The sequence below is a fragment of the Python bivittatus genome, unplaced genomic scaffold (genome assembly GCF_059951505.1).
Source record: "Python bivittatus isolate LINGU-HERP-01145 unplaced genomic scaffold, Pbiv_v1 ctg000980_np1212, whole genome shotgun sequence".
Lineage (NCBI taxonomy): Eukaryota > Metazoa > Chordata > Lepidosauria > Squamata > Pythonidae > Python > Python bivittatus.
In genome coordinates, this window is record NW_028277125.1 from 43918066 (window position 1) to 43931383 (window position 13318).

A 13318-nucleotide genomic window follows, 5' to 3' on the forward strand; every position below is an offset into this window, starting at 1 on the left:
CCTTCGGTTCCTTCAGAGGTTTTCGCACGCTGAGCGAGCGTCCTCTCTCTCCTTTGTAGCCTGGTCCTATAGGGAAGTATGCCAAACTCCCTCTGAGGCTAGAGGTTGCTTATTTATGAGTTTATAAAGTAAAGGCTTCAGTCAAGGCTATTCTAAGCAGTGTACAAAAGAAAGTATTTAAGGGTTGAGCTTGCTAAAATCCATGAAAAAGATATGGGGTGGGGGGAGAAGAAAGCGGAGGGGGGGGGGGAAGCCAGAGGTGGTGGGAAAAACAGAACAGGAGCCTTGCATGACAGGTCCCAACACCAGTATGAAGAACCATGGCAGGCAAAAAAGAGCAAAATGGCAATTATGCTGTCTGGATCATAAAATCGACTAAGTCACAATATGGTTTATTTGATTTTGCCTCTGCAAATATGCACTTAGCTAAATTGGCTTAGACAAATGTGGCTGATTCAGTAATCCAGGGTTAAGCAGAGGTTGCTGAGAGAATGGGTTTACTTGGTTTGATATAAATTAGGCTTTCTACGGCCTTTTCCCACTACAGAGTAGAAACATCTGCCCATCCTTGAGCCTGTTTGTTTATTTATGGGATTTATAGGCTGCTCCAGTTTGACACTACTCTGAGCAACCTATAAATTCCATTAATAAAGAAATAGCACTGGCATCTGTTGGCTGTTTCAAATAACTTCAGTCACTTGAAACCACCCCCCGCCCCCGGCCAGGTAAGTAGTGACAAAGCCTAACAGATTTTATAAATTTTGAGGTTGCTCTTGGGTACTGTAGACTTTTCCCCCTTTGCACCTAACCATGACCCAAACATGCCCTGGCAACATCTTTTGGGGGCATTTCTCATGATACTGTCTTCCACTTGCCCTTAGCCCTTCAGTGAGAGATGCTTAAGGGTCCCTTAGCATTACCAGTGTTATAGTAGTACTTTCCTTATCCCGACACCATCCAGGTTTAGGCAATGCAGTTAGCCATAGAAAAACTGCATCAGAGTTGAAAGTGCTGACTAGAAAGGGAGATGGCAGAGTTTGCATTCCCCTTATTCAGTTTTATGTGTCTTGTTCACATGCTTCTCTTACATCACTCCTGAAGAGTGTGTGCTGCTCTTAATGGGCATAAAATAGTAACAGAGTGTTATTTTGCATGCTGAATAACAGATCTGATCTCCATTTGTTAAGCCAATTTGGCCTTGGTTGCCCCGTTCACCCAGAATACATCTTATGCAATACTGGAGAGGACATTTATGCCAAAGACAGAGTTTGTCCTCTGTCCTCAAGTGAATTCTTCTTAAGTGAATATACAACTTGGGAAGAAAGGCCAACAGACAAGCTAATGACGGCCATCCGATTGATGCCTGGGTTCACACTCTGAAAAGATTGCGATGGGTTGCCCAGGTTGTCAAACTTTGCAATTCCATGAAATGAATTTGTGTAGACACCTCCTTTCCCATGAATGAAACAAATATTTAGTGTGTTCATTGCTATGATTGGTAGATAATTTGGACAGATTACTAGATCCATGATACATTTTTCTTTAGTACTCCCTTTTAAATTTTACATTGTCTTTTTGTTTACCTTCTAGCTTATGTTTTTCATCTTTAGTGTTTTGGGTCTAGTTGACTATGGGATGGAGTATTGTGTGTTTTTTACATGATTTGTAACCCTATTGTAATCAGCATTGATATTATTTCTGACCATAGAAATTAGCCAATTTGTACTGCCTTCACATTCTCAATGTATTGTCAGTGTCTGTTTTGTGCAATTTTGCAATTGTTACCCTCATTACATGTTGCATTTTCTTCTTGTACTCCCTGCATTTTTAACATTGATATATAGGGGGGTTTTGTGCACCTTCCCTCATTAATCTTTCTTTTAATACAAGAGTCATGCAGCTACTTATTCTGTGTTATTGTCAGTTTATATGTAATAGTGATGTTTTGTCATTATTTTACTGGTTTTTTTGTGTCTACTCTTCATTGTTTTATATTATTTCCTTTTTTAAGCTTTGTGGATGTTTCCCTATCCCCTTATACAATTCTCCTTTTGTAATCTCTTTGTACATAGTTCTAATTTGCTTACATTATTTAATGGGCATTATAGATGTGTTCTGTTCACACCTGTAATATGTTTAATATTATTTCATCTATTTTTTTCAATTCCCTGATTAAGAGGTATCTGTTCAAAATGTGTTGGGGCCCAGTTTTAATAAAGTTTCCTTTACATCGGGCTTGCAAAGGCAAAAATTGTGGAGAAATAGTTCTTTTACACTTCCTTTACGGAATGGCTTTTCCTCTGCTGCTGTAGCCACTGAATTGCTGATCTTATATTTTTTCTGGAAGCTTGAAGCAGATCTGCTCTACGCTCAGAAGGGCTGTTGCTTCTCAAGCTGTGAATTCTCTCCTGCTATTCACTACTTGGTCAGTTATAGGAGAAGATGCACGTGTACTCTAGGCGAGTGCTTGGTTATCTGTACCTACAAATGTCCCAGTGCAATTCCATTTGAATTGTGTTATATCTTGGAATAGTTTGTTATCATGCAGCTGTTTGAAACATATGGGAATTATCAATAGCTTAGTGCAATTTGACCCAGTGGATATCAGAACTGCAGTTGTTTACCAGGCTTTTAACAGCTGTGTGACAAGCAGAAATTTCACAATGCCTGTTTGATAAAAATGGAAAGTTCTCAGGTAATGAATTTAATCTCATCATGCAGCTGCCAAAGGTAAAGCTGCATTATGGCTAACTACAAAGAACACTAGAAATAGCTGTTTTTTTCACTGTTTTCCTGGTCTTGTTTTACTTTGATTGCCTCTTTATTGGGTTTTGGTGACCCTGCTTGTTTAAATCCCAAACCATCCTTGCTTGGAATTGCAGGTGTTTGCTTTGTTCATCCATCTATGTCTCATGTTGCCATTTCTGTTGTGCTTGGCTCTTTCTTTTCCAGCACCTCCCGTGTGTCTGCTTGCCATAACTGCACCAGATCTGTAGGAGTTTTGCCAGCCTGTATAGGAGAAACAGAAATAAGGACGTTTAAGAAGTTCCAAACTGACATGAAAAGCTTCCATTGCCTCAAAACTTGCATATACATGTTCTGATTTATTGAATGCTAGTGGAGAGCATCTGGAAAAGAAACCACTTTTTTTTTTTTTTTTGCTGCTGCTGCTGCTGCTGCTTCTGCTGCTATTGATTTATCTGCAAATGTTACCCACCGTATAAGCCACAACAGGTCAGCACTTACCAGATTTTTGGCCAACATATCTGCCCCATGTAAAATCAACATCTTAATTATCTTGTAGCGATTGAGGCGTACAGCATCATGCAGTGCACTGTCTCCTTCCTGCAGTAGAGAGACGACAATACCACACTGCCTAAGTCCACATATAATGCCAATATTTTTAACCATGGTTGGTGAATACTCTAGTGACTTGTTCATAGATAATGCTAATTAATTATGCTAATTAATTATGATGTTATGCTGTCAAAAGCAAACAAACTGCACAATGACTGTTATGTGGGAAATAAACCTATGTGTAAGACTAGTAGTCAACAAGAATTTGCTTATGGTACTAAAATAGGAGAAGCTGTAGCAGCCAGATACAGTAAGCAGCCAGATAAGCAACACGCTTTAAAAATTACCCTGGACCCACTGAATATGGCTTTCTGAGTCAGCTATAACAAGAAATGAGCAAATGCTGCAAACGTTAGTCAGTTGAATAATTTATTTCTGTCTGTCATAGATAAGATTGCAGTTTTGCCATTATGATAGGTGGAAAATGTTAGCACCAGAAATCAGAAAGTAGAAATACAGAGTATTTTATTTTGTGTTTTGTAGGCTAAAAATTACTAAGGCAATATGAAACAGTTGGAATAGAGAACTACCTGACTAGTTTGAAAAGAAAAAGAAGCACATTAGGATTGGAACCTGAAATTAAATCTCAAAAGGAAGATGTTTAAATCCTAAAATCATATGACATCTTCCTCAAGCTTAGTTTCCCCTTCATTCTGTTTCATTTATTAGTATGTGTGCAAATATTTGCATGAACTTGTATTACATTTATGTTCTGCCCTTGCTGCAAGGAAATCAAGGCAGTATGATTCTTACAAAATACTCTGCACATGTATAACTGTGGTCATAAAAAAGTGGATTGAGATGTGAGTTACATGTTAAATAGACAAGCAGTCAGAAAAAAATATCTCTTACACGGTCACGTGAATTGATTTTCACTCCATTGTTTATCAGGTACTCCACAACTTCTGCTACACCAGTGCGAGTGGCCACATGTAAAGGAGTACTGAGAAGCTGAGTTCAAACCGGTGATGAAGAAATGTAAAAAACAAAAGCAGAAAAGGATAAATATGATTCCCTGTCATCTATTTTTTTCTTGAAAGGGATGAAGGTAGTTAACTAATGTGAGAGTAAGCATGACGTAATAGTAAAATGTTGGACTAGCAACAGAGGCTCAGGTTCTGGTTTCTCCTCAGCCATGGAAGCTCTCTGGTTGTCTTTGATGATGGCCAGTCATTCTCTCAGCCCAACCCACTGCAGTGGGGGTGAGAGGAGGCAGGCCTTATATTTAAGGTGCTGGCCTAGAAACCAGGAGACTGTGAGTTCTAGGCCTCTCTTAGACATGAAAGCCGGCTGGGTGACTTTGGGCCAGTCACGCTCTCTCAGCCCAACCCACCTCACAGGGTTGTTGTGGGGAAAAATAGGAAGCAGAAGTATTATGTATGTTCACCACCTTGAGTTATATCTATATTTAAAAAGGCAGGATAAAAATATAACAACAACAACAACAACTGCCTATCCCAGGTCCTTGGGAAGGACTCGATAGGTGGATAAAAATGCCAATTCCAGTCTAAACATCTGGTTGACTGTGCAACAACATAATAATAATAGGTTTAGATGTAAGTGCATCCCAAATAAAATACTAGGTTCAGAATACCTTATTTTTCAATTCTTCTAGAGAGCATAGTTTAGTCCTGAAACCTGAAAGTAGGGAAGTGAAGCTTTGTCTCTTCACTTGTGACTGATTTACTTGGAACAGCTCTCCAAAAAGAGGACATTCTGGACAGAACTAATTTAATCACAGTTAATGTAATTATCATGCATTTGATAAGTTTCTTCTTTTGTCACATGAAATATTACAGTTGGGTGCCAAGTTTTGGAGACAATCTAAGGGATCATCTAATGCTTTGAGAGAGCTGCTGGTTATGTACCCTGTCTTAACATTAGCATCTTCCTATTTCCTTAGGACTTTTTCCAAATTTCCCACATGACACTGATTTCTCTCCTTGAACCAAGTTTCCACCTCTCAGCTCACCTTGTCCTTCAGGTTTAGATTGGCCCCTTTTTCCTGCAAGAGTTTCACAACAGCCAGGTGTCCACCACGACAGGCCCAGTGCATGGCTGTGGAATCCAACTGTCAGCAAAAAACAGGAAACAACTGTTCCAGTCTCCTTCCATAGCCATTCCCAATCTTCTTTGGGGTCCCCTTTTTGATTCCAAGCAATTATAACTCTCAGCCCAAGACAAATTAACAAATAGGTCTGAGTGCAATTTTGTATCCAGAGCACCCCATATATATTTCCACTGTACTTTAGAGAGGAATTTGGTGGCACTTAGAGATAAATAGACCTTGGTGGGGAATAATGGAAATCTCAGTAGGCACAGAGAAGTATCTTACGCGATCTCTGAAGTTAATAGTGGCACCTTGGTCCAAAAGCTTCTCTACAATTTCTGTGTGCCCCTCCAGGGAGGCACGGTGCAAAGCTGTCCTGCAGAACTAAGTAAGGGACAGAATTAGTCTTCTTTAAATGGTTGGCTAAAAAGAGAAAAGGCTATGTCCAAAAGATGATTTTCTAACATTCATGGGCTTCTTCCTTTTTAAAAATCCTTGCCAACACCAGATTTCCCATAGCTGCCCATACCAAATCCAATATTCATGAATCCTCCATGTGCTGATTTAAACTAAATTTCCTCCTCCCCCCGCCCCCATATTTTTGTAGGGACATGCTCAAAAGAGCAGATGTACTATTGGAATAATGTTTCTATTTTCCAATCATATTTACTGTTGAGGTGGACATGATCAAGTATACTTGAAATCGGAGATTTTAAATCCAGAAGTGATCCATGAGCTACTCATCTACTCCTCCTAACTATGGATATTTTTTCTTATGCATTTCTTTCAAAAGAAAAAAAATAACTAATTTCTCAATTTTGGGGCAACTTATTTCAACTTTAACATTGCTTTTATTAGTGAACAAGAGCCTTTTCACCCACTGGAATCTGTATAGATTTAAAAACAGATTGTTTCCAATAAAATCCCCTCAATAAGAGGTTTACATATTGAGTTATACTTGCAGTAACAGAAGCAGCAAAGAACACCCTATGCCAAGCATGGGATTGACATAATCCTGCTCAATCAACAAACATTTTAATGTATAGCTCCATGGAAAGTGAAAAATGGTCCTGAGGAAAAAACACTCGCATGGTCTTACTTCATCACAGGTGTCTGGGGAGCCTCCATCTGCCAGGAACTTGTCCACTACTTGTACCTTGCCCTGCACAGCAGCTTTCAAAAAATCCTCTGCTGCCACAGGCCCTGTCTTGTAAGCATATAAAGAAAGGATGACAATATTTTAACTTTTATATGAAGGGTATTTCAAAAGTAAAAAGAAAAAGGAAATAATTACCCGTATTTTTCTGACTATAAGACAATACTTTTTTCTAAAATCCTTACCCTAAAAACTGAAGGGCGTCTTATTCAAGGAAGTCAGCCGAGAACCGCGTGGTTCCAAACTGCCCATACTTTGTTTCTGCAGAGAGGCTTCCTCCTATTGCTAGCCTCCAATCACGAGTGAAATAGCTTGTCTCCCAAACAGACTTCCTCCAATCAGGAGCCTGATGTAACTGACGTCAGCTGATGCTGAACAAACCAGTTAGAGGAAGGCTGATTGCAGAGACAAGCTATCTGCAGTTTCACTCGTGCTTGAATGTAATCAGTTATGCAAAAGAGCCTGGAAATAGAGCTGCAGAGAGACAGTTTGGACCTCCTCCCACCGAGTGTATCAGGTAAATGTTAACTGATTACTAAATAAAAATGTGTTCTGCACTATCTTTAAAATATTGATTTTTTAATTTTGGGCTGGAAAAGTGGGGGTCGTCTTGTACATGGGGGCGTCTTATTGTCGGAAAAATACGGTATTTATGATCCCCACCAAGACAGTGTGCACTGGATGGAGCAACCATTCCCAGATTCTGAACTTCAACTCCCAGAATTCCCAAACAGCATGCCATCAGTAAGAATTCTGAGAGTTGAAGTTAATATATCTGGAGGGCATCCAGCTTACGGAAAACTGGGATCAGTCATGCTTCTAGTAAGGCCACACATTTCTAGGAAGATACTAATTCCATGCTGGCCTTCTCCAACTTTAGTGCCATCCAAATAGATGGACTTCTATTTTAGAATTCTCAACAATAGTCGTGTTGGCTCTGGAATTCCGGGAGATGAAGTTCATATATATGGGGACACCCAGTTTGTTGATCTTTGCCATCTTGCTCTGCTCCCCAAGATCTGCCCAAAATAAATCTTGATCTTTCTCCCTTTTTCTCCAGTACTCTCTTTCTCCCTTCTCCTACAATTTCCTCTGGTTCAGGCTCTGGTTTCTTCTCCTCCTTCTTTTTTGGTTTTTTGCGTAGCTCAAAGAGGTATTCAGTGCCACCAACTTCAAGGATCTCCCGTCTTAGGTCCAAAGAACTCTTCCGCACCTTTTCTTGTCCCTGTAGGAAGAGAAATTTATACAAACCCTTATGATTTCCAAAATATCTGCTACATTAGGGCTCATCTTCAAGTCCTGCTCACCATGGGATGAACATACTCCACTGTTTGTGACACGAACCCCATTTCATCACCAGCTTACCATGAAGACAGCTGAAACTTGGCTTTAGGGAATCCAGTATGAAAGTAATCTTTTTCATCTTAATGTGACACTAGACTTCTAAGAGGACCCTTTATGGTGCAGGTAGGATGAGCTTTCAGAGGTCAACAACCTGCTGGGTTCCAATTGGCCCAGCAGATCTGCTGTGGAACTGCCCCTCCCATCCACATTTTGCTGGAACTATAGCAAGCTACTCTTATTTTTTTTAAGGGCTTACTTTCATTGCTGTACTTCAGTTCAAGGGGCTGGATTGTATGTGTGTATGTGTATGTGTGTGTGTGCGTGTGTTTTAAGTTCTATCCATGGGAATATCAGCAACAAAATGATATGAAACTTAAAAAAACAACACTATGATTTCCATCCCCCCAAAAAGAAACTGCTCTTCCAGCAGGATTCCACGTTGGATTAAAATAACGATAAATATTCTTGCCTTTGGTCTTGTGCTGATTTATTTTGGAAAATAAAATCTGAGGATTTTTGTCCCTTAGATGAAAGATTAATCATCACAATAAATCTCCTCAGCAAAACTCTCCCTTTGAATACAATACTTTTCTATCCTGCCACTCCTTCAGAGAGCAATTGGTGGTTTGTTTCCCTGTGAACAGATGATGCTGGGAGGGAGAGAGAAAGATGGTGGGGATTCTGCCACTTGCCACCCTGAAACTACCCCCTGTTTTATCATGTGTGGACAGCATTGCTGACTAGGGCCCATTGCAAGGCAGGATAAGTGCAGGATGGAGGCAGCGCTGTTTATACCAAGAAATTTGCCTCCCAAGAATAACATCATATTCTCCTGACAGAGAGGAATGGATTCAAGATCCATGCTTGTTATCAATTTTTGAAATGTTTCCATACCCTAAACATGAGCAGATGGAGCAATATGTTTTTTATGATCTAGATTTAATGTTAAGTTTAAGGACTGAATTAATCTTATCTTGATATTATATAGATCTTTTTCCTAGTTTCTTTATGTTTAGTTTAATCAGCATAATGGATGTCATTTTATTTACTGTATAATCACTGATGTGTTGTTTGTTATACTTCTAAATAAATAAAAATAAAAAAGCATAGGAGGAGGAGAGCACATTATCATAGATGTGAGTCTGTGGAAGCAGAAACAAGAAACTGTTTCATGGCACCTTACATGCTAACAGATTTACAATTATTTTTATCCAATGAATGAAATATTATCTTCAGTTGGAAAGTATATTTGCACATAGATGCGGAAATGGGAAAAACTAAGGGTGGGAAAATGTAAAAAGAGAGAGCTTATTTATTATTTATTTATTAGATGTATATCCTGCCTTTCATTTAAGAGCTTAAGGTAGTGCATATAGCACTCCCTCCTACTTTTCCCCCCAACAACAACCCTGTAAGGTATGTTGGGCTGAGAGAGAGAGAGAGTGACTGGCTCAAGGTCTATGGCTGAGAGTGGGCTGGAACTGGGGTCTCACTGTTCAACCACTATATATACTGGCTCTTTAATGTTAATTCTGATAACTGGTATTAGTTACAATTTCAATGTGTCCTCTTAATAACAACTTTCCCCTTCTTGTGTTTGTGCTTGTGCACATGCAAATGTGCTTTCCAGTTACAGTGTGAACAAGGACCTGTTAATCAAAAGGCTTATTTTTGTCTCTGTTTACTCCCCACATTAGAATTGGCACCATGGTAAGGAACAGGAAGGTCTGCTGACTCTGCTTGGCTTCTCTTCTTTCATTTACAAAGAGAGTAGATTCATTTGTGTACCCATTTGAAAAGTCCAAGAAAAGGACTGTTGGACTGATAGAAATCCCAAGCAAGAGCAAGAGCTGCAGATAAACAAAATGAGGCCAGAGAAGCTGTTTTTAATTTCTCCTAATACTTTCTTGTTCTCCTCTAAGGTCAGGTCTCAGAACACTAGAAGTCAAGGAAAATGAATGTCAGGAACAACTTTGAAGATAGACAGAATGTGTTTCTCTTGCCACTTCATAAAAAATGTATTTTCAACAGCTGACATTAGCAGAATTCCTATTCTACATCTTTCTTAAGATGAAACAATGTGTATGTTATTGTCCTGTGAACAAAGGAGACTGTTACTTGTTTTCTTACTATATGTTCCTGTTGCAGATGCCATAGAAATTGTACCTAATAATGGAGCATGTGCTGTAATTTAAATATTAACTTTCCTGATCTATTGCTTGATCAAATAATTTTTTTTACTGGTATAGCATTATTTCTTTTAAATTTTTTATCCCTCCTTTCTGTTAATTAACAAACCATGTTAGAAAAAATAATGCATGAATATAAGATAAATCAAATGATAAAAACATGATAGTTTAGTCACAAATTAAAATTAAATATAAAGAAGGCCAAACTAATGACAACAGGTAGAATAACCAGCCTTAGAATTGACAATGAAGATATCAAAGTGGTGGATAGTTTCTGCCTTTTAGGATCAACCATCAACAGTAAAGGAACAAGCAGTCAAATATACAGATTACCACTCGGTAGAGCAGCCATGAAGGCCTTGGAAAAGATTCAAATGCCATGATATGTCTATACCTACAAAGATCAAAATCGTGCAAGCCATGGTATTCCCTGTGACACTATATGGAAGTGAAAATTGGACTTTGAAGAAGCAGGATAGGAAGAGAATTTATGTTTTTGAACTTTGGTGTTGGAGAAGACTCCTGAGAATACCATGGGCAGCCAAGAAAAACCAATGGATCATCAAACAAATCAACCCAGAATTCTCACTTGAGGTGCAAATGACCAGGCTCAAATTATCCTACTGCGGACACAGTATACGAAGACCTAACTCTCTGGAGAAGGCTGTAATGCTGGGAAAGATGGAAGAAAAGAGAAGAGAACGACCAGCAGCAAAGTGGATGGGCTCAGTTACAGTGGCAATGCGCGCACTGTTGGAAGACCTGAAAGACCAGGTTAGGGACAGATCATCATGGAGAAAATCTGTGTGGTCGCTAAGAGTTGAAAATGACTTCATGGCACATAATCAGTCAATCAATTAAACACAAATATTAACATATATTATTATGTTTATTTATACTGTGTTTACTGGGTTGATTTTTTTTTAGAAGTCTTGTCTTGAAAATACACAGCATAGTGTATAAGGTACCATCCCACTACTAGTCTTTAATGACTGTTTATCAGGAATTCAGGGGGATGCGGTGGCGCAGCGGCTTAATGACGCTGAAAGTTGCCAGCCAGAAATGGTCGACGCTTCAGCGGTTCGAGTCCAGCCTTCGCGTTAAACAGGGTGAGCTCCTGTTTCCTCCCCAGTTCCTGTCAACCCAACAGGTCGAAAACTCACGTGAGTAGATAAATGGGTACTCTCACTCCGGTGGGAGAAAAAATGCTGGCGGCGCCTTGCAAAAAGGAGTTGGGAGCAGTTGCCGGTAAGCGCGAAAAACCGCACGCGCCCGAAAAGGGCGCGAAGCAATGGAAACCCCGCCTCCTGCGCTCGCCAGCTGGGCTCTGCTCTAGGAAGGAGGCTCTGGCAAACCACTTCAGAAAAACAATTGCCTTGAAAACTGCAAGGACTCGTCCAAGCAGTCACTGCAGGGTCAGCAATGACTGACCGCAGACAAAAAAAAATAATAATCAGGAATTCAGTAAATCAAATATTGCTTCATAACAAGAAACTCAGCATCTGCAGGTAATAATATATGGCTGGTGATCTGAGTTCACTTTGACTGATCACAGGTTGTACCAACTGATATATACTTTTGTGATGGTAAAAAGTGTTTTATTGCTAGAAACAGTATATTTAAATGTTAGATATCATAGGAAGAGAGACATGGTAGCCAAAAATCAGACATGCTCTATGGTAGCCAAAAATCAGAAGGAACCTGCTAGCACCTTTTCTGACTAACCCAATTTATTAAAATATAGAAACTGTTGTGAGCTACAGCTCATTTCATCAAATGCATGGAGTCACTTAATTGATGTAGGATTTAAACTGGGATAAGTGAGAGGAAGATAGGTTGGTTATCAGATGCAGATTACATGTGCTACAAAATTACAAGTACCTTATCAATTAACAATTGTAAAGTATTAAAAACCCATTGTGTTTGTTGAGACATTTTGAGGCAGCCAAAAACCCTTTGATGTATGTGAGTTCAGCAATCTCTTAATCATGATGTTAAAATATTTTTCTTCCAAAATGGTAACTTTGACATCTGCAACAGAATGTCCTGGGAGCTTGAAATGTTCTGATGTTACTTTGTCCTCATTTTGAGTCCTGATGTCAAACTTGTGTCCAAATTTGTGATATATGCCATCATCTGGTAGCAATGCCCCTCTGGATTCCATGCAGGACAGACAGGACAAAGTTTGCACAGAATAATTAACAGACATGAGTTTGACATCAGGACTCAAAATAGGATTGGTAAAAACTGATTATCATTTGGAATAGCTGGAATCAGTTCTCTTTTCTCTCTCTCTCTCATACGCGCACACACAATCTATTAGGGGGCAGTGCACTGTTTATTGGCTGTTAGGGGGAAGAAAAAAGAATTTGGGAAGCAAATTGGAATGCATGTGCATGTTCTGTAACAAGATTTGTTTTTTTATTTTCTTTTTGTTACCTTTTCTTGACAACTTTTAGAGGTGTGAATATGATTCTTCTATTCCAACTTACTCTCATAATAGCTGGCAATTGGTTCACTGGTGGCTGGCAATTGCTTCAATCTATAAACTGAGCAGAATTTCAATCTATATTTCTTTCCCCATTTCACATTAAAATCTACTCTGACAATTACATCACAGTAGCTTGCCAGTGCCTCCTGGAACAGTAAAAGGCTAGTGACTGTTAGGATGCTCTACCCTATAAAATATCTTCTGGGTGTGAGTTTAGAGAATGTTGACAGAATTTTGTCAGTAGAATAGAATCGAACAGCCCACTCACCTTAAGACTTTCAATCCCCTTGTTAGCAGGTTTGTGTCTTTTCTCCTCCTCCAGATGTGGGATATCTAACCGGACCACTTCTGGTGGCATTGCAGAGGAGGGGTGTTTTTTCTGGGTTAAAAAAAATGGAGAAAGTGTTGAAACCTGAGGCATTTTTTTGGTCTTTTTTTCTTTTCTGAGTTATGGTGCATTCCACTTCTGATGGGCTCTATTAGTTCCATCCATTTTCTATAAAAATCTCTTGCCGCTCCCAGGATAGTCTGATGGTTATCTTGAGACTTAATTTCATCACCAAGTTATCCCAGATCCAGTCCAGCGAGACTTCTCTCTTAATGCCTAGAATTGGGGATTGTTTTGTTTTCTTGGGAGAGCTAGGTAGAATACAATCTGATAAAGCAGAATCATACTGCATGCTTGCCACAAAAGTTGAAACAGTGGTTCTCCTCTTCAGTTTTATTTTTTT

The 13318-nt window shown here is 39.3% G+C and overlaps 1 protein-coding gene and 1 long non-coding RNA gene across 2 annotated transcripts in view; one reads left to right on the top strand and one right to left on the bottom strand.

Moving 5' to 3' along the window:
- Window positions 1-76: 76 nt before the first annotated feature.
- ANKRD2 (ankyrin repeat domain 2) overlaps window positions 77-13318 on the bottom strand; it is a 13622-nt gene continuing 380 nt past the window's right edge. Inside the window, exons 2-9 of the mRNA XM_007419900.3 lie at window positions 12856-12966; window positions 7648-7788; window positions 6507-6614; window positions 5693-5791; window positions 5330-5428; window positions 4210-4308; window positions 3247-3345; window positions 77-3009 (exon numbers count right to left, since the gene is read on the bottom strand). Of these exons, the coding sequence (XP_007419962.1) occupies window positions 2911-3009; window positions 3247-3345; window positions 4210-4308; window positions 5330-5428; window positions 5693-5791; window positions 6507-6614; window positions 7648-7788; window positions 12856-12966 (855 nt within the window). The 3' untranslated portion in view covers window positions 77-2910. The remainder of the gene's footprint in view (window positions 3010-3246; window positions 3346-4209; window positions 4309-5329; window positions 5429-5692; window positions 5792-6506; window positions 6615-7647; window positions 7789-12855; window positions 12967-13318) is intronic.
- On the top strand, window positions 2926-10019 carry LOC112541004 (uncharacterized). The gene is made up of 3 exons (XR_003085044.2): window positions 2926-3234; window positions 4249-4405; window positions 9605-10019. It is a non-coding gene; the product is annotated as an uncharacterized LOC112541004 (long non-coding RNA).